At 34.1% G+C, this 24,502-nt stretch overlaps 1 protein-coding gene across 3 annotated transcripts in view; it reads left to right on the top strand.

The window, feature by feature from the left end:
• Nucleotides 1–23,362, top strand: part of LOC143191313 (band 4.1-like protein 4) — a 51,007-nt gene extending 27,645 nt beyond the window's left edge. For 2 of the 3 annotated variants that reach the window (XM_076396243.1, XM_076396244.1), the window contains exons 2-3: nucleotides 299–1,260; nucleotides 19,786–23,362. In XM_076396243.1, coding sequence (XP_076252358.1) covers nucleotides 341–1,260; nucleotides 19,786–21,085 — 2,220 coding nt within the window. In that variant the 5' untranslated portion in view covers nucleotides 299–340 and the 3' untranslated portion in view covers nucleotides 21,086–23,362. The remainder of the gene's footprint in view (nucleotides 1–298; nucleotides 1,261–19,785) is intronic. The other variant, XM_076396245.1, reaches the window with a different exon arrangement.
• Nucleotides 23,363–24,502: the final 1,140 nt, after the last annotated feature.

The raw sequence follows: 24,502 nt of genomic DNA, 5'->3' as shown, positions 1-24,502 counted from the left end.
AGTATATTCTGATGTGTACTGATTCAAGTACAACAGATATTGATAATAAATTAATTAATTAAAAAATACTAAGGAATAATATACAATTTGAAATAAAATATGTAAGATGTAGGTTTATGATATCCGTTAATATTTTTCTAACAAAACTGTGGAATTTATCACAGTCAAGGGAGATGTGATATGATTCTTTGATCTTTTTCGGTGCTCATAAAACTGTATAAATATTAGACATAGCTAACGCGCTAACATCCCGTATATTTCTTATCAAACTCAATATTTATTTAGGTTTCTGTTACAGGACAAAACTCAACTAATTTCCGTTCAAGGAAATTCAGTCACGATGGATTGTTTCTGCCCGAAATCCACCTCTGTCCACTGTAAAATCGTATTTCTGGACGAGACTGAGCTGGTCCACGAACTTCAGAACAACAGCAACGGCCAGGCACTGTTGGACATAGTGTTCCGGCATCTGAACCTGCTCGAGACCGCTTACTTCGGACTTAGGTTCCTGGACTTGAACGGCCAGACGCATTGGCTCGATCCCACCAAGAAACTGAACAAGCAGATCAAAGGTCCCGATCCCTACACGTTGTACTTCGGGGTGAAGTTCTACGCGGCTGATCCTTGTAAATTACTGGAGGAAATCACTCGCTACCAGTTTTTCTTGCAGATCAAGCAGGATATCTTGCAAGGACGGTTGTTGGTGCCTTTCGAATTGTCTGCGGAGCTGGGGGCTTTTATTTTACAGTCGGAATTGGGTGATTACGATCCGAGGAGGCACGGGTACGGTTATGTCTCGGAATTCCGGTTCTTGCCGAATCAGAGCGTGGAGCTGGAGATGAGGATAGCGGAATTACATCAGACTTTGATCGGACAGATGCCCGCCCAGGCGGAATTGAACTATCTGGATAAAGTGAAGTGGCTAGAGATGTACGGCGTCGATCTGCACCCGGTGCTCGGCGAAGATCACGTGGAATACTTCCTCGGTTTGACCCCGAGCGGTATAATAGTGTTGCGGAATAAGAACACCGTCGGTAACTATTACTGGCCGCGTATCACGAAGATCTACTTCAAAGGACGGTACTTTATGCTGCGGGTAACGGACAAGAACAATGACGAGTGCACGTACGGTTTCGAGACGCCTTCGAAGTCGGCGTGCAAACATTTATGGAAGTGCTGCGTCGAGCATCACGCCTTCTTCAGACTGGTTCAGGTTCCACCCACTTCGCCCGACATATTCGCCCTAGGATCTAGATTCAGGTAAGCGAATTACATGTGTTATTAGTCGAATAAATTTGTTTTGGTGCGGCTAGACAACGGTTCGTCGAAATCTATCTCGAACGATATTGTAATTATATGTTACGCGAATTCTATGATGGCATTGTAATTGACTGTTAAAGTTCCATTTAAAATATGGCGGACAGATTAGTTTGGTTTTGGTAATTAATGTAAAAAATACGTCTTGTAATACCGTCCTGTTACGGAAGCGATTCCCAGTTTCGTAAAAACAAATCATGGCTGTTTACTAGCGTTGGGAATTATCGACTGAAAATAGAAACAATCGAACTAGTCGATAATAAAAACCTAGGGCCTAAAAATAGTACTTACTATTTCAGTCAAATGCACACCTCGACTATTTTTCTATTCGTGATAACGGATGGAAATATACGAATTCCTTCCCGTACTAATTTTGAGAGACGATGGATGGAGATAGTTGTTTAATTATCTGTGCTGTACAGATCCGTTAATTTTGAACAATTTTAAATTAGAAATGTGAAAAAATAAGTAGAAGAAAAATCACAAATATTTTTAATCGTATTTTTATTTTCCGAAAGCAACAGTGACATAATAAAAAAATTAATTTGTTTATTTTAGTGTTGGGAACTATCGACTGAAAACGACCATCAACGGTTTAGTAATTGACTACTTTTTACTATCGACTGTTACAGTGGCTATTTTTGGTTCGACTGATTTTACTATTTTTTACCAGTGACTGTTTCAGTCGACTCTTTTCAGTCGCTATTTTCGGTCCGACTGATTTTGTTACTATTTACTATCGACTGTTTCAGTCGTACTTTTAGTTACTATTTTTGGTCCTACTTGTTTCATTCGACTGATTTTTAACGTTCTGGCTCTGTCGTCCTAGCCGCGCCCTTGACAAAAACGTACCCAATTTATACTTACATAGAGATTTATATGTAATATATGTAGTTGTATAATTTTTTGACAGTTTGCTTGTAAATAACAATATATTGTATATTAATGTTATAATATTTTGGTACGATATTTTTCAAGATTGTTAATTGTAAAATATTTTGACTGGTTTTATGGCAATAATAGGTAATAATTCGGTTACTCTCTCGATTTTTGTTAAAAAGTATTTCCATTCAATAATAATTAAAACATTTATATCATTTCATTTAAATTATTTTAATTATGTCATGGACTAGCTTTTTTTTCTATGATTATGGATATATTAAATTTTTATATTGTATGTTATTTATTGTTATTATACATATTTAGTTTTTATGTTTGGTTTACGTTCTTACGGTTTACAGTCATATAACCACATATAAAATAACTAGCCCAAACAATTATCGCAGTCCTTTCCTCTCTCACAATTTATACAGCAAAGGATTCGCACATCTTCGTCTGACATCGCGAATTGAAAAAACAGTCGAACCGTGCATTTGAGTGAAAATAGTAACTACTATTTTCAGTCACTAGTTTTTTAACTATCGAGTATTTCGACTGTTTTCAGTAGATAGTTCCCAACGCTAGTTTATTTCTATGTCATTCCTACATGTGCTTACCTTTTTTTTTCAATCGTGCCTTAAGTTAGACGGAGATGTACATATTTCTTTTTCAACTTTTTTTGGATATTTATTGCAAGTTATTATCTTCAAAATAACAGATTCATTTTGATGGAAATGAATGAATTTTTTTATATTATGATTATAGATTCAAAAGGCTTAAACAAACATAGAGAGACTTACAAAATAGAGAAAGTCAATTAAAAAAATTCCCAATAGTTGTCACAATAACAAAAATGCTGTCAAAATTATTTTTCTCTTTATCAATCAAAATGTTGTTCTTTTTACCTAATTATATTAAAAATAGTCCTGAAAAATGTGTCCAAAGAGAGGTCCAAAGTGTTACTATATTAATACACAATATATTGTTACATTTACAATTATCGTACAAATCAAACATAAAACCGTATATATGGTATACATACATATATATATATATACATATACATATACATACATATATATATATATATATATATATATATTACGATAAAGCATAAATTCGGCATATTATTTTCAAGGTCGCGGTTAATAGGGCAAAGACATAACGTTAAAAATCAGTAGAATGAAACTAGTAGGTCCAAAAATAGAAAATGATTGTAGCCGACAGTCGTTGACTGAAACAGTCGATAGTAAAAAGTAGTCGAAGTAAATAAAGGTAAAAAGTACTTCATAATAAAATCAGTCGGACCGAAAATAGCGACTTAAACAGTCGATAGTGAAAAGTAGACAACTACTAAACAGTTGTATCTATTTTAGAACTGACACATAATCAAATTAGATTGAAAGGATATATGGTAATGTAGTAAAATATTTTACAGTTCATATTTTAAAAAATCTCCAAACTTTAACAACACACCAAGAATCAGCAATGAAACTAGAAACTTTCGGTAGTATATTTCGGTACGTCTTATTATGTTCTGGTTCATTGGTTGTCCTAAGAGAGTTACGTTGTGTGACAATGTAAGACAAAAACCTGTTCTCACTCCTCAGTTGCTATTCTGGAGAATAACTAGGTACGTTGTCTGACAGTAACAACGTTCTGTTCTATTAGAAATTGTATTGGCTACAAATTATATGCAGAGGTTTTGGCACCTGAGCAACCAAAATCTGCTTATAAGATAAATTGAATGCTGATTCAAATAAAACAATTTTTTAATTTAAAAGCTATAAATCAGAAATGAACAAAGGTTGAACTTAGTGTTTAATACTGCTTGGGATCTGTTTCATGCATTAATGTCCAACAATAATCGCTCGGAATGCGTTCGTCACAAATTCTTTGGTATCGCCTTCCAGTTTTCACTATATCTAGGTATAACCGCGTTCCTTGCTCATCATTCGTGGCATTCACGTTTGTGGGAAAAGATCAAGACGTGAATGCAGAAAATATATCCTGAGAGATAATAGAGCTCCAGTTTTGTGGTTAATTTACAATAAATTGTCGATTACGTACTTGTAATCCGGTGATTTGTAGTCACCGAGAAAGTTGTGAACAACACTTTGAAATGATGTCCATGTTGTTGCTTCATCAGGCGTTAAACATTTTGTTAATTTTGCGTCAATCATTAGTTTTCGAATATCGGATCCGATAAATAATCATTCTTTGATTTTGCCTGTGACTGTTATGGAAACAACTTGGTTTAGTACTGGAAAGCGGGCCCTTCGGGGATACAGAGAACACATTTTGTGTTCATAGTGCGTGCGACTCGGTCACACCTTTTTTGTTTAACGATAATCAACTTTACGGCTGCCTCACACACACAAAAAAAACAACATTTCGTGAATCCAGGTTGCATCCCAACCAATAGACCCAAGACCTGTAATAAATATGTAAATCAATTAGTATCTCGAAATTAAGTAGAAAAGCGTTATTTCTCAACCTTTAGTGTTATAGCATATCTTAGTTTGTAGTGCTTGGGCAAACAATTCCATGGCTGGATAACGTCACATACCTGGTCTCCACTGGTTCAGTTGGCAGTCCCAAATCCAGAGAGGTTAGGGGATAGCAAACCTGCTACCTTCTCTGATATGCTCTTCTAGCAGACTTCCCATCTCAGTCAAATTCTTATGTTAGAAGATGTTAACTCCTCTACGGATTTAATGTCTACTTCAAGTTTGTTACACCCAACCAGGTGAAACGGCTTCAAGTTTTCCAAAATAAGCTCCTCGGGAGAATCTTAAACGCTCCATAGTTTGTCAGAAATAATCATATTTATAGGGAAAGTGACACTCCAGAAATCAAGCATTTCATATCTCAATAATTGCACAAACAGCAACTGAACTAAAGTTCTTCTGAAAACGCGCTTGTTCGCGAGCCGGTCGACATGTTGGGAGCTTAGCATCGCTAACCTTCCCCCCTTTTTCCAGTCTGAAACGACCTTATGTGTCGCTGCAATCATAACTTTTGCTAACGACAGTATCTAGTCATGTGTTAACTCAAGTTCGCGAATCAATAGAATCGCCGGGTCCTCGTACCTAATAACGGCTGCTCGATCAGCGGGTGCCATATCTTCAAATATAATGAAGCAACAGTAGCGATCCACAGGGGTTAACTGTGAGGCGGTTTCGGTTTAGTGTATTGGTAAGCCCAGAGGCAGTCCCACATAACTTGGTCCAACTTGCCACTCCAGAGCAAGTCTCCGCGACCAGGTATGCGTCATGGATTTCACCGCCTAGTTTTAGGCCAAACCAAAAAAAAACTGCTTGAGCAATGGGGAATACAGCCATCTTTAAACTATGAGATAACATATAGTGTATTAATCACATCAAATAAATATCATTGCAGAAACACATATCATTTCCTTTTTCGAAGAGTAGTAAGATAGCGTTTTTGTTTTCTATATATAGTGACTTATGTTTTTAGGTCAAAACGTTTCCGTTCCTGCAACTATGTTGCAAAAGAACAACTCTGATTTTTGTTTCGATAAATTCAAATCGCGAATCGAATTACTTAACAAAATTAAATGCTTTTCTTCCATAACGAAATCGCTTTTATTGCTCGCCGATGATGAAGACGAAGCTCTTAAAGCATTTTTTGGCACATTTACCTGGACAAATTCATATTCTATACGTGGAACTGGTTTCGAAACCAATTATGTTCAGGATATTTATACCGTGTTATTTATTGCAGTTATACCGATGACATTCATCGACCAAAAATCTAAATGATTTTTTTTCTTATCTCCAAAACTTTGTTACAGAAAATGAAAAGTAAACATTTTGACCAAGTTACCACTTGTACAGCTTTGTTCTGCATGCGTTACAAGACAATTTCTGTACCCATATCTTGTCAGGGTTACTACAGTAAAATCAAAGTACAGTAAATGGGCATCTTTGAATGCATTTTTCATTATTTTTTCACATTTATGGATCATATAATATCCACAAACGTAACAAAAACACTTTAAATCAACTTTGCAACATTGTCTCTGTATTTTCATACATCCGGAAGCACAATCATAGCAGGAAAACAAATTACAAATAATGTTTAATTCAATGCCCTCAGGTGACAGTTGTTAAAAGAGCGCAGTACTGCCTTCATGCGCTGACATGAAAACTTGAACCAATATTAACATACAGATTCAGGATCTGCGTTCAGGGCGCATCACATAACGTTAAGTTTCTCATCTGCTGGAGTCCAAAAGTTTACCAGAATTTGTAAACTGCAGTATTCAATAGAGATATTAAAGTTTAAGCATGAATGAATTTAGGTTTTCTGTTTCTCATCCAATTATGTGTAAACCATTCGTATTAGAATACATTAGAAGTGTTATTCGCCGCTTTTTTCAGCTGTCCACTGAAGCACATTTTCGAATGATGAATATGTATTTTTTTTCTTCTATCATTTTCATGAATTTTTTATTGGTAAAAAAGATACCTTAAAATATTTTTAAAAAATTATGCGTTGGCATCTCGAATACTCTATAAAATAAAAAATATTCCTTTAAAATGATGACAGTCCTAATCTCTACTTACTGTTTGTTTAACCAATAGACCACATAATTTCCAAATAAATATGAGTAGAGTTGGGAGCTAGCGACTGAAAATAGTAATTACTATTTTCAGTCAAATGCACAGTTCGACTGTTTTTTTAGTAGATTTACTTTTGTCGCCAATCACAACACGCTACAGAAAACTGTTCTGAATAGCCCGAAATAGTTTAAAATAGCATTTTCAGTCACTTTGTGTGGTCACTGTCCATTCTCTTGACTTATCAATTGCTAATGTGTCTGAAAGTACATTAAGAGTTTGAGCTGGGTTATCTTCCAATAAGTTTTCAAAGTCCTTGGTCTTACAGGCCACTGTTTGTCATTGACATAAAAATCACTTTTCAATCATTTTTGAGACCAAAACCGATAATTGAAATATGACGAAGCAGCATCACCGTCACCTTCTAAGAGTTTGGTAATTTGATTGGCTTGTTCCATTGTGTTAAGTGATCCAAGGTTGACATCTGTTCCAGCTGAATAATGTAGTAATACTAATACTACATCAAATTTAGTTTGGTTAGGTTATTTAATAGTTGTTTATTTGATATTTCGCATTTTTATCAATATATAGCAAACTAACAAAATGACAATTGATAAAATACTGAACATATTATATTAGAACATATTTTAGTGTATGAGTTGATAAATTTCTTAAAACCTATTTAGATTTGATGGGTAATTTTATACCATATTATTCAAAAAATAGTATATTTGGCAATGAATTGAAAGAAAAAACCTTTGTTACCCTATAGCCTTTTATGTTCCTTGTGATACATTTGGAGGTAGCAGGTGTACGAAGATTTATGTGCCATAGGCTGATACCATCTGCTATCCATTCAATCTCATTTTAAATAAAAGGCCCGTTGCTTTGCCTTTCAGACCATCCATATGTAGAACATCTGACTGTCAACCTAAATTTATAATTTATGCTATTAATTCAGTTAACAGGTTGTTAATATATTAAAAAGGTATTTTATGAATTTATTTCTAGCTGAACTAATTTCAGCTTTAGAAGCTATTATACATCTGCATTGTGTAATAAATATATATTACTCAATTTTCTATTCAAGATAAGTATTTACTGTTGTATAACTCGTCAAATGTTTCAGTTTTCTAAAAAGCTTATCGTTATTTTTAAACAAAACTAGTACAAATAGTAATAGATTGTTTTTAAAAAGGAATATTTTTATATATTTATCAAACATTATAAAATCGGTTCAGTAAAACTTGAGATCCTATGTCAACAGTCTCTAAAAACGCAGTTTCAAGAAAGACGCCTTAAAAGTTTCGTTTTTACGTGGGCCGGTTTAGATGTCTCCAAAAATATTTTAAATATAAAAGAATTGTCTTAAGGGCAAATGCTTAAACAGCTAGGTTTTGAAAACATCAAAAATAAAACTTTTTTTTTTTAATTTCTAGTTTAGAATACCCCTTGGGGATATATATTTTATTAAAAAGCTTCACTCTCTTAACTCAAAAAGCATAATATATTTTACTTCATATGTTTTTTATTGTATCTTGTCGTGCTATTTCTTGTGCCCGAAATAGAAAAGCAAGGACTGGGAGACATGTAGTTTCAGCAAGATGGGGCCACAGCACACACAGTTATTCAACAATTCAATAATTAAATGACGTTTTTTCGCGAAGTGGCCATTTAGCATCGCCAGCCAGATCTCCGGATTCAACATCTTAAAGACAATATTCGTCACGAAATTGAACAAATTCAGCCTCAGATGTTGCAAGATGTCATGAAAAATGCCTTGAAAAGAGCCGGAAGTTACAGTAGCGAATCGCCGTCACCATTCAGCAGATATAATTTTTAATAAAATTTTTCAAGTAAAGGCCAAATAAACTTTTTTGAAAACCAAACCATATTGACAATTTTAACATTTTTATCAAAAATCTTCCACAAATATAACTAAAATAACTGTATTTATAATTTATAATTAATCATCAGAATATCATTATAAATCATTAAGCAATCATGATATTAATTATATTACAGATAGTTTCATTACGATTATTTATTCTATGTATATATTCCTTAGCAGCTGGTCATTCTATCGCGCTATATCAAGATAATTCAGGTGTATAATATATTATATAATGGCAAGGTACCATTAAATCTGACTGTTCACTGACCATGACTAATGATTTTCTGCTTTATTACTCGATTTTCCGAAAAACATACCTCAAAGTTAATTCCGATTCCTAGATAAATTTATTGCGATATGTATCCGATATGAATGCTATTAATAATTTGTCAGCTGTTTGGAAATTATGCATTATGGTACTACTGTTCTGATATTGCATTTCGGGGAATTTATTCATTAATCAATCGAATGGATTGGAAAATAAATAAGTTATTAAAACAATAATGCAATACAAATGTAAATTTAAAATTGAAACAAAAAATGAGGATTTCAGGAATCAGTCAACATTGGGAATTTTATTCTGACATAACATCTATTCTTAGATACGCCTAGTCTAATGTTAATTATAAAATAATTTTCACTCAAATTCAAATGACAAGTGCCAGATAAATAATTGTTATTTAAGCTAAAGTTAAGGGTTCACTTCACTAAACTATACAAATTCCTCTGGTTTGATTCGCTTCAATCTTATACGCTTTACGTTATCCAGTAGCTAAATTACCTCCAAGTTGCTGTAATTTAGTAACCTGCTCTCATATTTTAAGTTGATATCTTGGATAATTTCGTAGAAACATTGAATTTCAAGATCATCCTGGACTTCTGCTTTGGTTGCATAGCGATAAGCATTAATAATTAATCAATGAACTGTTTTGGCAGTGTTGAATTACTAATTAATTTAATGTCTTACACCATATTTCCACCCCATATATCCAAATTCGCTTTATAATTGACTGATGAACCACTCTCTTTTATTTTAGGTCAAATTAAGAGTATCTTCTAGCAAACCAGTACAATATTTTTATTTTGATTCTATTCTGGTCAACTTTTTGTTTAACGCGATGTTATATAATCTATTGAAAGCTTATTTGTAAATGCGCCATCGAAATTTCTGATGTCAAAACGTCGCAATGTTACCGCATCAACTCTGAGTTTTAGTTCAGTTTGGTTTTGACGTACAACAAAATTATAATCTAAATTATAAAAGTGACAAAATGTTATCAAATATAATTTATTTTGACATTACAACAGGTCAATCCCGGCCTACCATAGTAAAACATATTTTTTGACAAAATTAGTTTTTTTTTATTCAACATAATTTCCTTCAAGGGATTTGTCCAACTTTTCTATACCATTTTTGCTCCAAAATAGGCCTCAGTTTTGGCGATCATCTCTTCATTCGACGAAAATTTCTTCCCAGCGAGCATTCTTTTGAGATCTAACAACAGGAAATAATCACTGACTTGTGACACGGTGCATTGTCTGGGTGAAGCAGCACTTTCTTTTTCTTCAAATACGGCTTTTTTTCGCCGATTTCGTCCTTCAAACGGTCCAATAACACTATGTAATAGTCGCTGTTGATGGTCCTTCCTTTTTCAAGGTAGTTAATGAAAATTATTCCATGCGCATCCCAAAATACAGACGTCATAACCTTGCCATGCCTAAACTACTCTTGCGTTTGCCCACGCTTTGGAGCTGATTTATCGTGCGCAGTCCACTCAGATGAATGCCGATTGGACTTCGGAATGAAATGATGGAACCACGTGTCATCCATTGTCACATATCGATGCAAAAACTCGGGTTTATTACGCTTGATCATCTTCAAACACTGCTCTGAATCATCAACTCGTCGTTGTTTTTGGTCAAACGTGAGCTTGCGCGGCACCCACTTTGCACAAACCTTTCACATACCCAGATATTCGTAAATGATATGATGTATACGTTCAGTTGATATTTTTAGTGTATCTGCTTTTTCATTCAATTTCAATTTACGGTCATTCAAAACCATTTTGTGGATTTTTAAGGTTTTTTAAGGTTTTCGTCGGTAGCGACCTTTTTTGGGCATCCAATGCGTTCATCGTCTTCGTGCTCATTTCACCACGTTTAAACTTAACATACCTATTCCTGATGGTTGATTTTTCTGGGGCAGTATACGGAAACTCGGCATCAAGCCCAGTTTTCGCTTCAACTGATTTTTTTCCCTTCAAAAAGCAATATTTTATCAACACGCAAAATTCCTTTTTATCCATTTTCTTCACAATAACAAAAGTTGCTTCAGTCAAAATGCTATAATTCACAAACTAATGTCAAATTCAATCAAGACAGTTGTCAAATTTATACAGGCATCTTTTGGGAGTTAGGGCTAATTAAAAAACATATGGATTTAATTCTAGTGGCGCCATCTATGTTTAAGGTCGGGAATTTTCAATTTACCTGTTAGTAGATATAAAAACTACAGCTAATTATATAGCCACAACAGTTTTTAGGTTAGAATTTTAACCTCTTATCGCTATAGATTTCAAGAATTTTGCATACGTCTGACAACTAGGTGAATTTGACAGGCTCATTCGTTTACGTGTCGGAACTAGTCAGACAGCATTGTGTCTCTTTTTAATTAGAATAAAATGAGAAAGAAAATATTGTCTGATTTTAAAACGAATTTGCAAATTGCGACAGGCAATACATCTTGATGACGCACATACAAATAAACTTTGAATAGACTATATATGTGATATGATGTGCTTTAGACCTAATTTATATTTGTTTACAAATATTTTTAAAGAATCGCAAAAATCAAATTCACAAAATATAATATTTGTAGCAGTTTCATTTTCGCACGTATGTGTTCTGACCAACAAAGAACTGTTACAATATATGTTTATGCGACAGTAAGTCGAAATATAAAGTACAACAGGACCAAAAGAGAAAGTTTTCGTATATTGGGTATCTGAATATTGACAAATTGATTATTACCTAAAATGGTAATAAGGTCTCTTGTACAGAAATAAGTATTTCGAATATAGATTGGAGAAAACTTCAATGTAATCAAAATTACATTCTTTTTAATAATAATTATAACAATATTCATTAATGGTCGATAAAATGAACGGCAAAAAAGCATTGTTTAAATATTAATAATCACTTCAGTATTAATGTATTTTTGAATATCAGTATTTTGGGATAATATTGGATTATTTTTTATATAACATATTGTAAATTTTCTAAAAAAATTCTTAAATAAAGGCTATAATTTTAATACTATTCTGCAGCACATTGTCGATTCTTCGTCTTTATATATCACGAACAGTTCTGTGCATATTTTCTATTATTGACAATTACTTGTAGGTCTTTGGAGTTACATTGGCATTTAACATATCCCCGTAGTCCAATGTATGTGACTAATCATTACACCGTTTTGTTACAACCAAAGTTCATTTTTATGATGTTAATTACACTGTTACTAGTCGTTTCCGACTAACCTACAATCGGCCCTATCTTAGCCTCTGGTGTAATAGTGTGTATGTATTAACGCCGCTGTTTTTCTATTAAATAACGTCACTACACTACACAACACAAGATCAAGTGATTTGATTATGTTGAGTCTGTGTGCCGTTGTAGTGTTATCCAAGAGTTACAATACTTCGTTGTCGACAACAGAATGAAGTCCCTTTCCATATACCCCTGAGATTCTCTAGATTTCTCGAGTGACAATCGGTATTTAAAGGTCTCGTAACTAATCAGTCCTATAGCCTAGGCGAACCTACAATACTTCTCGGGACTTTGTTGGATAACTTATATTTATATTACTTTTCTCGGAACATCCCCATAAATGAAGTCTGGATAAATGACTATAGATCGTAACATTTGCTTGAGCAATAGTAATTTATTTTGTCCTGATAATTGTGATTTTCTTCCAAATAACTAAAACATTTTTCTATATTTGAACTTTTTCCTTTTATTTTTTACATGTTCCTTCCAGTGAAGTTTCGCATCAAGACTCATTACGAATCGAAGTTATTATAGACGTATTTCACAAATAAGCCAAAAGATGCGCCCCTCCGTATACAAATTAAAATTTTACATTTTTCCGTTATTTCCTTGTCGAATAAAAAAAGTTAAATGAAACTTAAATCTTGTAATGTGTACTTCACAACGTGTATTTAGAAAAAAATAAAATAGTTTAAAACTAAATCATCCGAGAATCATAGAATGGTACATAATATCACAGAATAGATTATCTATGTAGTATACTATGTGTATATTTTGAAATCAGCTAATTAGGACAGTTTTACAGAGACATAAAAACATCTTAACCATGTTCTTTCAATTTTTCCGACTCATGATGGTACACAACGCCTTTCCTATCAATTCTGGCCTTTTTTTAATAACCTGCTCCAGTGGCTTCAATAATTTCAAAAATGGTTAACAATAGTAACAGCTCATGGGAAATTATTTTATGATCCCATTAAATACTTAGCAGATCCTCTCTGAGTGCTTTATCTTCGGAGTCTCTATATTTAAAGCGCTAAACCTTTTTGGCTGGACCATTCATTACGCTGTTTTATTTACCTTCCAAATGGGCTATACAATTAATTCAATAAATATTACTAGAGATATGTCAAATCATATAACAGGTGGCGCAAAACACTCGCTAATATTTTTATTGCGTGCCATCTTGTTTATATGATGTTTAGCTTTAACCATTGTGTTGTGTAGACGACCAAATTTTATTATGGATAAATATACGCGACAAGAACGGGCAGAAATAGTGATAATATTTATTGAAAATAATCGTTCCATTATTGCCACAAAACTACAATTTATCGTTTACATGCGAATTTTCAACGGTATGGTACGACAGCAGACAGAAGAGAACGGACGTCTCGTGACACAGAAAATGTTGCTCTGGTGCGCTATAGTGTTTCACAGTCTCCATAAATACCAAACAACACACCGAACAGTTAAAATCATACATTACAACCAGAATGTTTAGAGTCAAACAAGAAGAAGCTTACTCTACAATAAAAGAAGCTAAAGCAGGTGTACCACAAGGAACTGTACTGGGACCAACGCTTTATCTACTCCACACTTGTGATATACCACAAATGGAAAATATTAGGATGGCTACATTTGCTGATGATACTGCGATTATAGCTGTCGGAGGCAATAGTGAAGAAGCCTCACAAAAATTACAACAGGCAAGTGACAATATAAATAATTGGACACAAGCTTGGAAAATAAGAATTAATGAAAGTAAATCTGTACATGTGCAGTTCACCTATAAACAGACCATACAAGCACCAATAACATTAAATAATATTATCCATATAGCAACAACGCTAAACATCTTGGAATGAATCTCGGTGTAAAACTTCGCTGGAAGGAACATATAAAGAAGAAAAGAACTGGAATTGAAATATAGGAAAATGTACTAATTGGAAGAAAATCACAATTAACAGTACATAATAAATTGCTGTTATATAAGCAAATAGTAAAACCTATATGGACATGCGGAATTCAATTATGGGGATGTTCTACAAATAGTAACATAAAAAAAATATAAATTTTTCAGAACAAAGTCCTGAGAAGTATTGTGGGCGTACCCAAATACTATAGGATTGACTACTTACAACGAGACTTTCAGATACCCACAGTCAGGTAAGAAATCAAGAGAATTGCAAGCGGGCGTTAGGAAAGACTGCATTCTCATACGGATATTGAAATATTGCAACTATTGGATACCACCAAAACAGGACACAGACTCAAAAGAATCAAACCATCTGATCTTGTGTTGTGTTGTGTAGTGATTTGCATATACTAAAAAATTCAGCAGTGACATGTATAAACATTATTTCACCAGAGACTGATATAGGGCCGATGGGTCCTCCTAGTTATATACCTAGATTTAAGTTATTATAAAGCCTTTAGTTATAATAAAAAAAAGCCATAACCAATCAATGTCTTAATGTCTCTTGGCTTCAATCCATATTACAAAAAACATGTAAGCTTTTGAATGATTCCCATATTCTTCAAGATATTAGATATGATTTCTTGTGTTACTCCAAACAATTCTGTGTATTCTTCTTGTTTTTTAGACGGATCATCATCGAGTGAAGCCTTCAAATCCTGGTTTACAATTTTTTTTGTCGGTCCAGAACGCTCCTTGGCTTCGGTCTCAGAAATCACCACTTTTAAAAGCTCGACACCAGTATCTATATGTTAAAATTGATGGATCATAGATGCCATAAGCTTTACAGCCACTTTAAGTTGAAGTAAAAAACTTAAATGCTTCCGTAAATGCGATTTACTAGGTACAAATTCAGACACTATCAATGCAATGAAGAACATATTTTTTTTCACTTCGACGAAATGTCACGTACTGAAAAGTGAAGCCTGTTAGTGAAGCTGCAACATGAAGTTGGTTTCAAATGTATCCGATGCGATTTAATACACAGTAACACCGTCTGTTTTAAATCCTGGAATCTTGAATTGAATAAGATGTATCAAAATCCTTAATCTTCAGTTTGTTTAGAATTATTAAAATTCAGTAGTCTTTATCACCATATATGATGTGAAATTAATTTGATAATAATTATTCCGTGAACTCTAAATTGAAAAAAAAACTAATTTCAACTCGTGTGACTATCAAACGTCGATTTTTCTGATGAAACATTAGCCAGAGAGACAAAGAGATAGAGACAGAGAAAAAAAGCAATTTTACACGACATAAATTTAGCGGTTTGGCGCTTTGTGTACCCATACCTTCGGTTAGCTACATATAAATTACCCATATGCGATAATGGAATTGTACATGTAACAAAGGCGTGGGTTAGTTAATTATTTTTTTTCTCTGATCGCAAGCAGTTTAAATAGAAAAAAGGTGCTATTAGCGTTATGCAACGTAATGTGTGCTAATCCGCTTGTGAATGTTTATTGAATCAATATCGTTGGTGTACTACATCTGTTAAATTAATAAACAAAAAAACTATCCGGAACCGTTTGAAAGCAACCTCTTGTTATGCTACTTCCATATTAGGGATAAAACAAAAAATGATAATTGACGGAACCATTTTTGTCATGTATTATTAAGATATCAATGAAATGAAGACTTGCTATGAGTAATATAAAAACTATGAATTAATTTTGAGTGTTTTTCTTTGAGATTTTAGTTGTTCTCGTTCTGTTTTGTTTTCTTACGCTGTTTTCTACGAAAACTTAAAATAAACCATTGGTCAAATGTGAGAACACCTTTTAAGATATTTCAAAAGAGACAGTATTCACGGTAATAAGAGCAAGGCAAAATAGGTTGAAACATCTTCAATAGACCGTAACATAATTGTACCATTATTAAGAGTTTTAGAGCAAAGGAGTTGATTTCCATCTCTAACAGGTCAATTGAAAAGTCCTCGGCCTGACACATAGATGGCCCTACTAGAATTAAATCCATATATTTTTAGTTAGCCCTAACCCTCAAAAGATGCGTGTATAAATTTGTGAATGAAATTGAATCATTAGTTTGTAAATTATAGCATTTTGAGTGAAACGACTTTAGGTTATTACCAACGAAAATATTAAAAAATCCACAAAATGGAAGACCGTAAATTGAAATTGAATGAAATAGCAGACACTCTCAGGATATCAACTGAACGTGTGCATCATATCATTCAATAATATTTAGGTATGAGAAAGCTCTGTACAAGGCTCACTTTTGACCAAAAAGAACGACGAGTTGATGATTCTGAGCAGTGTTTGAAGATGATCAAGCATAATAAAACCGAGTTTTTGCGTCGATATGTAACAATGCTTGAAGCATGGCTCCATTATTTCACTCCGAAGTCCAATCGACAGTCACGCACAGTCGGCTGGCTAGCAAGGTTATGGCGTCTGTATTTTGGGATGCCCATGGAATAATTTTCATTGACTACCTTGAAAAAGAAAGGACCATTACATAACATAATTGTACCGTTTGAAGGACGAATAAAGCCGAATAAGGCCTGTTTTGAAGCGACGGACAAATCCTACTACAAAAATGGTATCGAAAAATTGGAGGATCGCTATAACCAGTGAATCACCCTTGAAAGGAATTATGTGGAATAAAAAGCTAATTTTGCCAAAAAAAATTGTTTTACTATGGTAGGCCGGGAACTTTTCGATTGACATGTTTCCATTGACCTATTTATCTATTTAAAATATTATTTTAACTACTACCAACTGATCATTTTGAAGTCGGTCCAATAGTTTTGTTAAAATCATTTTATTTCTATCGATAAACATTCGCAAAGGCGACAAATTCCACCACTAAAAATAAGAAACCCGCCTAGTTCCTTTACATTACAATTCCAACCTTTTTAAATAATCTAAACAACCCGAAATTAAAAGGCCTAAAATATCTAAATACCAGAAGGAGACCTAAGTACCAAATATATTTGGAGTGATACATGATTTCCTTCAATGGTACTTTGTCAGTCTTTTAAGAAAAAAATATAAACAAAATATAAACAAATAAAACTCGCTTTTACACTATTTTCACACGAACTCAATCATCAATCATTTTTAACTATGTCCAATCCAATCAACATGATCTGATAATCCGTTTAAATGTTATCACTGTATTATCATCACCAATCAAAAAAATATTCATAATTGGCAATCGCCCGTATATAATACAGTGTACAGTAAATATCCTTGATCTGAAAATGATTAATGTAAGATTTTGATGAGGAAGTTCGTACGCGCATTTTTATTTAAATTCCCATAAATCCGCTACGAACTAATGAATCCGATCGTATCGCTAGATAAATAACAAGCGAATCAATTTCTGAAATATCATTTCCTGCCGCTCTAGGTCGTCGACTCGTGTCGTTTTACGAGTTTTGCTGAAAACTCGACGATTTTTTATCGACGTCACTATTCTAGTACCACCACCACCTTCGCGCGACCAGATTAATATGTAAATAAATAGCGTTTGGTCGTTAATTGAAATGAGCTATGTTGCGGATGTCTGTTTCGAGTTTTCCTTCTTGATCTTACGACGAATAACAAACGGTTTCTTCGGTTTTATTGGACCGAGAGCATAAATTTTCACGACTTAGTAATTAGATTGTGATTTGTGCATATTAATTTATTAGCATCCTGAAAAATTAATTTCCGTTTTTAGCATCGTAAATTTATTCGAAATATAGTACTTTGCCATGTTATTAGATTCGTGAAAATAATGTTGGGAATAATTGATATAATCGACACATAATGTAAGAAATACGTTATGTGTATACGTAATTCGTCAACAATGCTGTTCTACGCTTTCTTACAATAATTCGTTTATGTTAGGTATATACTGTTGAGATTTTAAGTTATTAATTGATATTGTGAGAATATTTTAACAGCTTTATTTAATATAACTATCTAAATAGCTGAAGACTTTATAAAAACGAAGAAGAAAAGAAAAGAATTCAATCCTACAGCAACCCTAATTCACCACACAGAACCCGAAATAAGATTTCTGAAGTGGTTTGGTCATGATCTCTTCTACCTGCTACACCGTCGAGACATGTTGAATTCCGATGTTAGTTGTCTCTGGCTGTAGGCCAGATCTGGTCTAGTCCCAAGGATTAGATACATTAATGCTCCGACTGCTTCTCGGTATAGAAACTTCTGCTTTGCATTATCTTATTTCCCTGGTTGTAAATAATATAATCATTCAAATACTGAGACTTTTTTTAAAAGTTGACCGGTCTCTTAGTCCCTCTTCTTGAAGCTCTGAAAGATCTTCATCAAAGTCTTCCTCTGATCTGTCCCCAATGGTGCTCTCCCCGTCACTGTCTTTCTCACAATCTTGTGATTCATCATTAACCTTCTCCAGTTTCCTCTTCCAGTTTCACTTGAAGTGGTAGTTTAATATGTTCATTACAACATCCAAAATAACGCTTTGATCCTTTTTCGTCACCATCATATCCTATGAGGCGCCCCTCTAGGGCTTTCCTATCCATTTTTCTTCGCTTTTAACTAGGATATGGCCGTAACATGTCAAACCAATGATCCTGAGATGTTTGGTTCGCAGCTTCTTTCCATTAAACAATTCGTAAGGACTAACACCATCTACAGATGATTTTCCCGTTCTGTTCATAATATATACCGCGGTGTTAACTAACGCAGACTATAATCCTGCTGGATAGGTCACTTCTGGATTTGAATATTTCAAAGTTCTGGGTATTTCAATTACAGTTCTATTGTCTCGCTCACAAATTCCATTCTGCTCAGGAGTGTAGGGTGCAGTCAACCTTGAATCCTGTGTAATTCCGTATTTTCATAAGATAGATCTAAAACCTCTCCATTGTCAAACTCCTTGCCATTTTCACTCAGAATCTCTTTTACAGAATGTCCCAATGTCTTTGTGTACCTTAGAAAGTCCTTCAGTGCTTGAATTACCTCTGACTTTAGTGCAATAAAATAAATAATTTTGTATAATTATCCTTAAACAGAACAAAGTAACGCTTCTTTCCGAATGATTTATCAAAAAGTCCACAGACATCTGTTGATATTAGTTCACCTAGAGTTTTTCATATCTCTCTTGTACCAAATGATAAACGATGTACCTTTCCATATGTACATGATTTACAGATTTTTCTGCTGCATCTATATTGATATCAATACCAAAATTCTTCTTGAGTTTTGATTTCACATGACTTTTATCTTTATGACCTCATCTCTCATGATACAACTGTAACAGATTAGATTGGCCCTCGACAACAGAACATGCATCAACTCAATGTTCAGGTAATAATGGTTTAATGGCTGCTTTGTACAGAGTACCATTTACTGCACGAAAACTAACACCAAACCAATAGAACAGGACAAGGTCGTAACACGCGCGTGAAGCATGTGCTCCTCAGCTATCAAGCCACGATCTTCAAAACATACATGCGCGCCATCTTGAACCACCCTCATATATTTCAATCATACTGAAGATTGCAGTATACAAGATAGCATTTAATTTTTTTTTTTTTGATTTTGGATTACTATTTCACACACCTAATACATATTACCTTGTTGTAGATACAGTGGAAGGACGGAGAAACAAGCCGTTCGCGACGCCCAAATGAAGCTCCGCCAACCGCCGACCTTCTCCCGTAACCCATCGAAGAGATACCAAAGACGACCCCTAACCGGAACCCCCGATTGCCACCCGGAACCCGAACCGATCCAAGCCCCCCCGCAATACCAGACCCAGGAAATCAAGCACATATCATTACCACTGCCCGCCGAAACCTATCCCAGTTCCTATAACTCGAACACGTTGAAGAGCAACAGTAGCAATAAGAAATTCGACTCGCCGAGAAGCACGAGGAGTGCGCCCTGGTCCCAACCCCATTCCAAAGGTCTCTATAATAGTTCAGCGCCGCCTAGTCCACGATCGGTACGGTCCGGTAGCCGGTACCGATCATCCTCCGTCGATAGTCAGAGTTCCAACGACTCGAGGTCGTGTAAGAAACGAAGACATCGAAGTCGTACGTCGGACAACGAGAGCGAACTGTCCAAAGGTTCGAGTCGGTCGAGACGGAAGCATCGTCGTCGAAAATCGAGGAGCAGGAAAGACTCTGGATCGGAGAACGAGTCCAAGTCGGGAGAAAGACGGAGTAGCAAATCGAAATCCGATAATTATTACGAACTGGTCGATTCCGGGTTGCAATGGCAAGAAGCTCAACTCAAGAATAACAGCGGAGGTGCCTCGAATGCCATTCAGCAAGCTACAGTGGTGAGTAGTCGAAGCAGGAGTCACGAGAAGTCCCGACACGGGTCCGAGTACGGTACCGGTGGTAGACATCACAAACACCGGAAGCACAGGTCGAGATCAAGGTCTCCCGCAGATAAAGCTTGGCTTTCCGATGAGCTGAAGAAGCATCTCGAGTTTGACTTGGTGGATACTTCAGGAATGAGCGATTTACAGCTGAAGGAAATTCCTTACACTGTAGTCAAAACGAATTACTCCAAACACGTGAAGTTAAAATCTTCGGGGAGTAACAAAAACGACGATAACAGAAGCATAGGAGGCAGTACGACATCGTCTTATTCTCACCAATATATCGGCAAAGGACCATTGTACAACACCAACGCGTTGATGAACGAGGCTCTTACTAATTTCTCCTATCCGGACACGAACGACGCTTTCGGTTTCAATGACCAGAGGGCGAGTTTTTACACGGGTAGTCACTCGACGCATTCCGGATATTCCAGCAACTTTAATAGTTCGATTCCCGATGGGTTCTCGAACTTTAGTCGAATCCAACACGAGCATTCTGATTCTGGGCTGGGTGTGGAACAGGACTGTGATCTCAAGCGGCAATATAAAACTTAGGGTTATTTTTTTATATTAATGAGTATTGGATGTCATAATGGTTACATGGTTCGTATTTACTTATCTTCAAATTGAAGTCTGTATCATTCATGTCAAATTCTCCAAAATTACAAACATATAAACACATAAAATTTGTCATCAACATATATTCTGTTCTGACATAGGTCTTATCAAGTGAAATCTTAACTCAATTATTAAAACACTTTCCTCAAGCCAAATAAGATCAGTAAATGTTCTTTCTCACCATCATTTTGGGAACTTTTGGGAATTTATTGAAATTATTCTGTTGCATTTGCCTTAATACATCAGCATTAGTAAGACAGATATATATTTTCCAAATTAACAATAAGTTAAACTACTTAAGTTAAGGTTAACAGCTCAATACTCATGTGATTTGGTTCCTTTCAATTTTCTGATTTACTGCGTGTTGCCCACCAGCTGTGTCGCTTCCACTTTGTTGCGATTCAGTAACTTTATTTCATATTTTAAGTTGAAATCTTGGATAACTTCATAGCTTCATTTACTCGTCGTTGTGTGGTTCTTCGTTAGTTACGTAGCCATAGGCATTGGTAATTAATTGAAGAACTTTGTTTTACAACATTGTATTTACATCTCTACAAGTCTAAATAAGCCTTATAATTAAGTGATAAACCAACTAATACCTTTTGTCTTACACCAAATTGACAGTTTCTTCCGATTAACTAGTACAGCTCCTAATTTTTAGTCTGTTTTGCGCTGTTTTTTGTCTAACATGGCATTAATGCACTACTGAAACCAAAAGGTTTAAATTAACTGCCTTAAAGTGGCGAGATTGTTGGGTCTTCTTGAATGTTTTCTTTTGATTCGTTTATTTTATTAATATTTAAAGATACCTCACTGAATTATTTGGGTTTTTAAAAGATATAGAACGCAACAGTTGAATAAAATACAAATAGATTATGTATATTTTCTATTAAATTGGCGTTATTAGAATGTAAATACCTTTTCCTTCAATAATCTGATTTTTCTAAGGTCTGTATTATATGTTGCACCCTCTCTTAGCTTCTCAGTATTCAAATAATTCTAACTTTTAAACAATATGTTCTTATGGAAACAGAATCAACAACAATTTCGTTTCCGGCCTGCTCGATATTTTGTACGGCTTCAATTCTTACACAAGTTGGATTTTATAAACCTGCGAGTAAAAAACGAAAACATTTTCATGGCTGTCCATATTTCTACTTTGTACTTGCACTTTGTTTTGATATGTTGTTGTTAAAATGGCATTGTATTCCTTTGTGCAACACCAGATCGGGCACACTGGCTTTAAAATTTGTTTACACAATAGCACAGAGATAGCTTAGATTACCATACAAGGAACCACCACATTTTTGTAAGCCTCATCAAGAGCCGTATAAGTTATACTGATTTCTTCCAAATAAGAGATTTGAGCTAGGTAAAATCTAACTATTCAAGTAACTATGACTCCGTATTCTACAATTACTCTACATTTCTTGCATTAGAGGCATGTGAGTCACCATATGGTTTTGTTAAGATAACATCCTAATTGCTTTAAAAAGTTATAAGTTTGCACATTTGGAAGTTATTTAAAGTAACAAAATAGCAACACTTAGGTTGAATTAATAGATAGCTAAATAATAAAAAATTATAGCATTCATTTTTAATATCAGTTAAAATAAAAGACCTGACAATTCAGTTTAATAGTAAATTATGTGTTTATTTGTAGGAAAATATATACTTTATTACATATATAATGTTTTCAATATTGGAATCAGTAAAGATAACATTATCAATATTTATAAATTGTATGTTGTTTTGTACTATCCACTTTCATTTTAATGAAAGAATCTATGATTGATGAAACAACAGAATTAATTATTAAAATCCTGTAACAAGTGTACCATGTAACCATATGGAAATCTGATACATTATACACTTCCTACTATGCAGGAAACTAAATGTATTCATTCCAAGGAATAATTTATTCCACCTTATCTGAAGCATTCTGTTACCTTAAACCCGATCTAAGCTTTGCGGTACTCTAGTTGAAACTAATTTAAATTCAACTGTTTTTTTTTGAGTTGCGTCGATTCGTTCTTGTTTCCGACCGACGCTTACCCGAATTGATTTTTTTTCTCACCATGTAAATATAGTATAGTAGATAACTGTTAATATTGTTTTAGAAGCCTTTTAATGCTTTTATTTATTATTTACCTTTCTGTTTTTTTTTCTCTCTGACGATACGTGTGAACGAAAATAAATTATATTTATTTTTAACATTTGTTATTTTTGTTTTACTCCCCCCGCATTTTTATTTAGGTTTTTTAAATATATCCAGCAGACTTTGTTATTCAAAAATTGAAAATTGATGTATTTGCATAAAGATGTTTTATTTATCTCAGGTCTTTATGTTTTTAATTACAGTACAAATAAAATTTAAAATTAACGCATGAACTTACAAATATATTTTATCTGACTTCAAGTTGTATGTTACGACTAACTAGTATAGCTCCATGATTTTGAGATTGATCTCCTTGGTTGTCTAACGTTATATCGAAAATGTACTGAAACAAAAGAAGGTTAAAAACAGAAACTCCTACCTGGGGTCCTTTTTAAATATATCCTTTGAAAATTATAAGATGATTTGGTAATGGACTATTTTGTTAATTTTATAAACTGCATCACAGATATATTTTTCACAAAAAATATTTATAATCATTGTGACCAGCTTCATTTGCTCGTCGTTGTGTGGTTCTTCGTTCGATAAGTAGCCATAGGCATTGGTAATTAATTGAAGAACTTTGTTTTACAATGTTGTGTTTACATCTCTACAAGTCTAAATAAGCCTTATAATTAAGTGATAAACCAACTAATACCTTTTAACTTACATCAAATTGACAGTTTCTTCCGATTAACTAGTATAGCTCCTTAATTTTGAATCTGTTCTGCTCTGTTTTTTGTCTAACGTAGTATTAATGCTGTATTGAAACCAAAAGGTTCAAATTAACTGCCTTAAAGTATGGGGATTGTTGGATCTTCTTGAATGTTTTCTTTTGATTCGTTTATTTTATTAATATTTTAAGATACCTCACTGAATTATTTGGATTTTTAAAAGATATAGTACGCAACAGTTGAATAAAATACAAATAGATTATGTATATTTTCTATTAAATTGGCGTTATTAGAATGTAAATACTTTAAAAATCTAGCGGAAATATTATATTTTCGAAGCCATTTTCCTTCAATAATCTGGTTTTTCTAAGGTCTGTTTATATGTTGCACCCTTTCTTAGCTTCTCAGTATTCAAATGATTCCAACTTCTAAATAATATGTTCTTATGGAAACAGAATCAACAACAATTTCGTTTCAAGCCTGCTCGTTATTTTGTACGGCTTCAATTCTTACACAAATTGGGTT

The sequence above is a fragment of the Rhynchophorus ferrugineus genome, unplaced genomic scaffold (genome assembly GCF_030347505.1).
Source record: "Rhynchophorus ferrugineus isolate W39M unplaced genomic scaffold, kcgeb_rfMv2 rfM2, whole genome shotgun sequence".
In the NCBI taxonomy this organism is placed as follows: Eukaryota; Metazoa; Arthropoda; class Insecta; order Coleoptera; family Curculionidae; genus Rhynchophorus; species Rhynchophorus ferrugineus.
The sequence above is the reverse complement of the archived record's forward strand: the minus strand, read 5'-3'. Positions and strand labels throughout refer to the sequence as shown.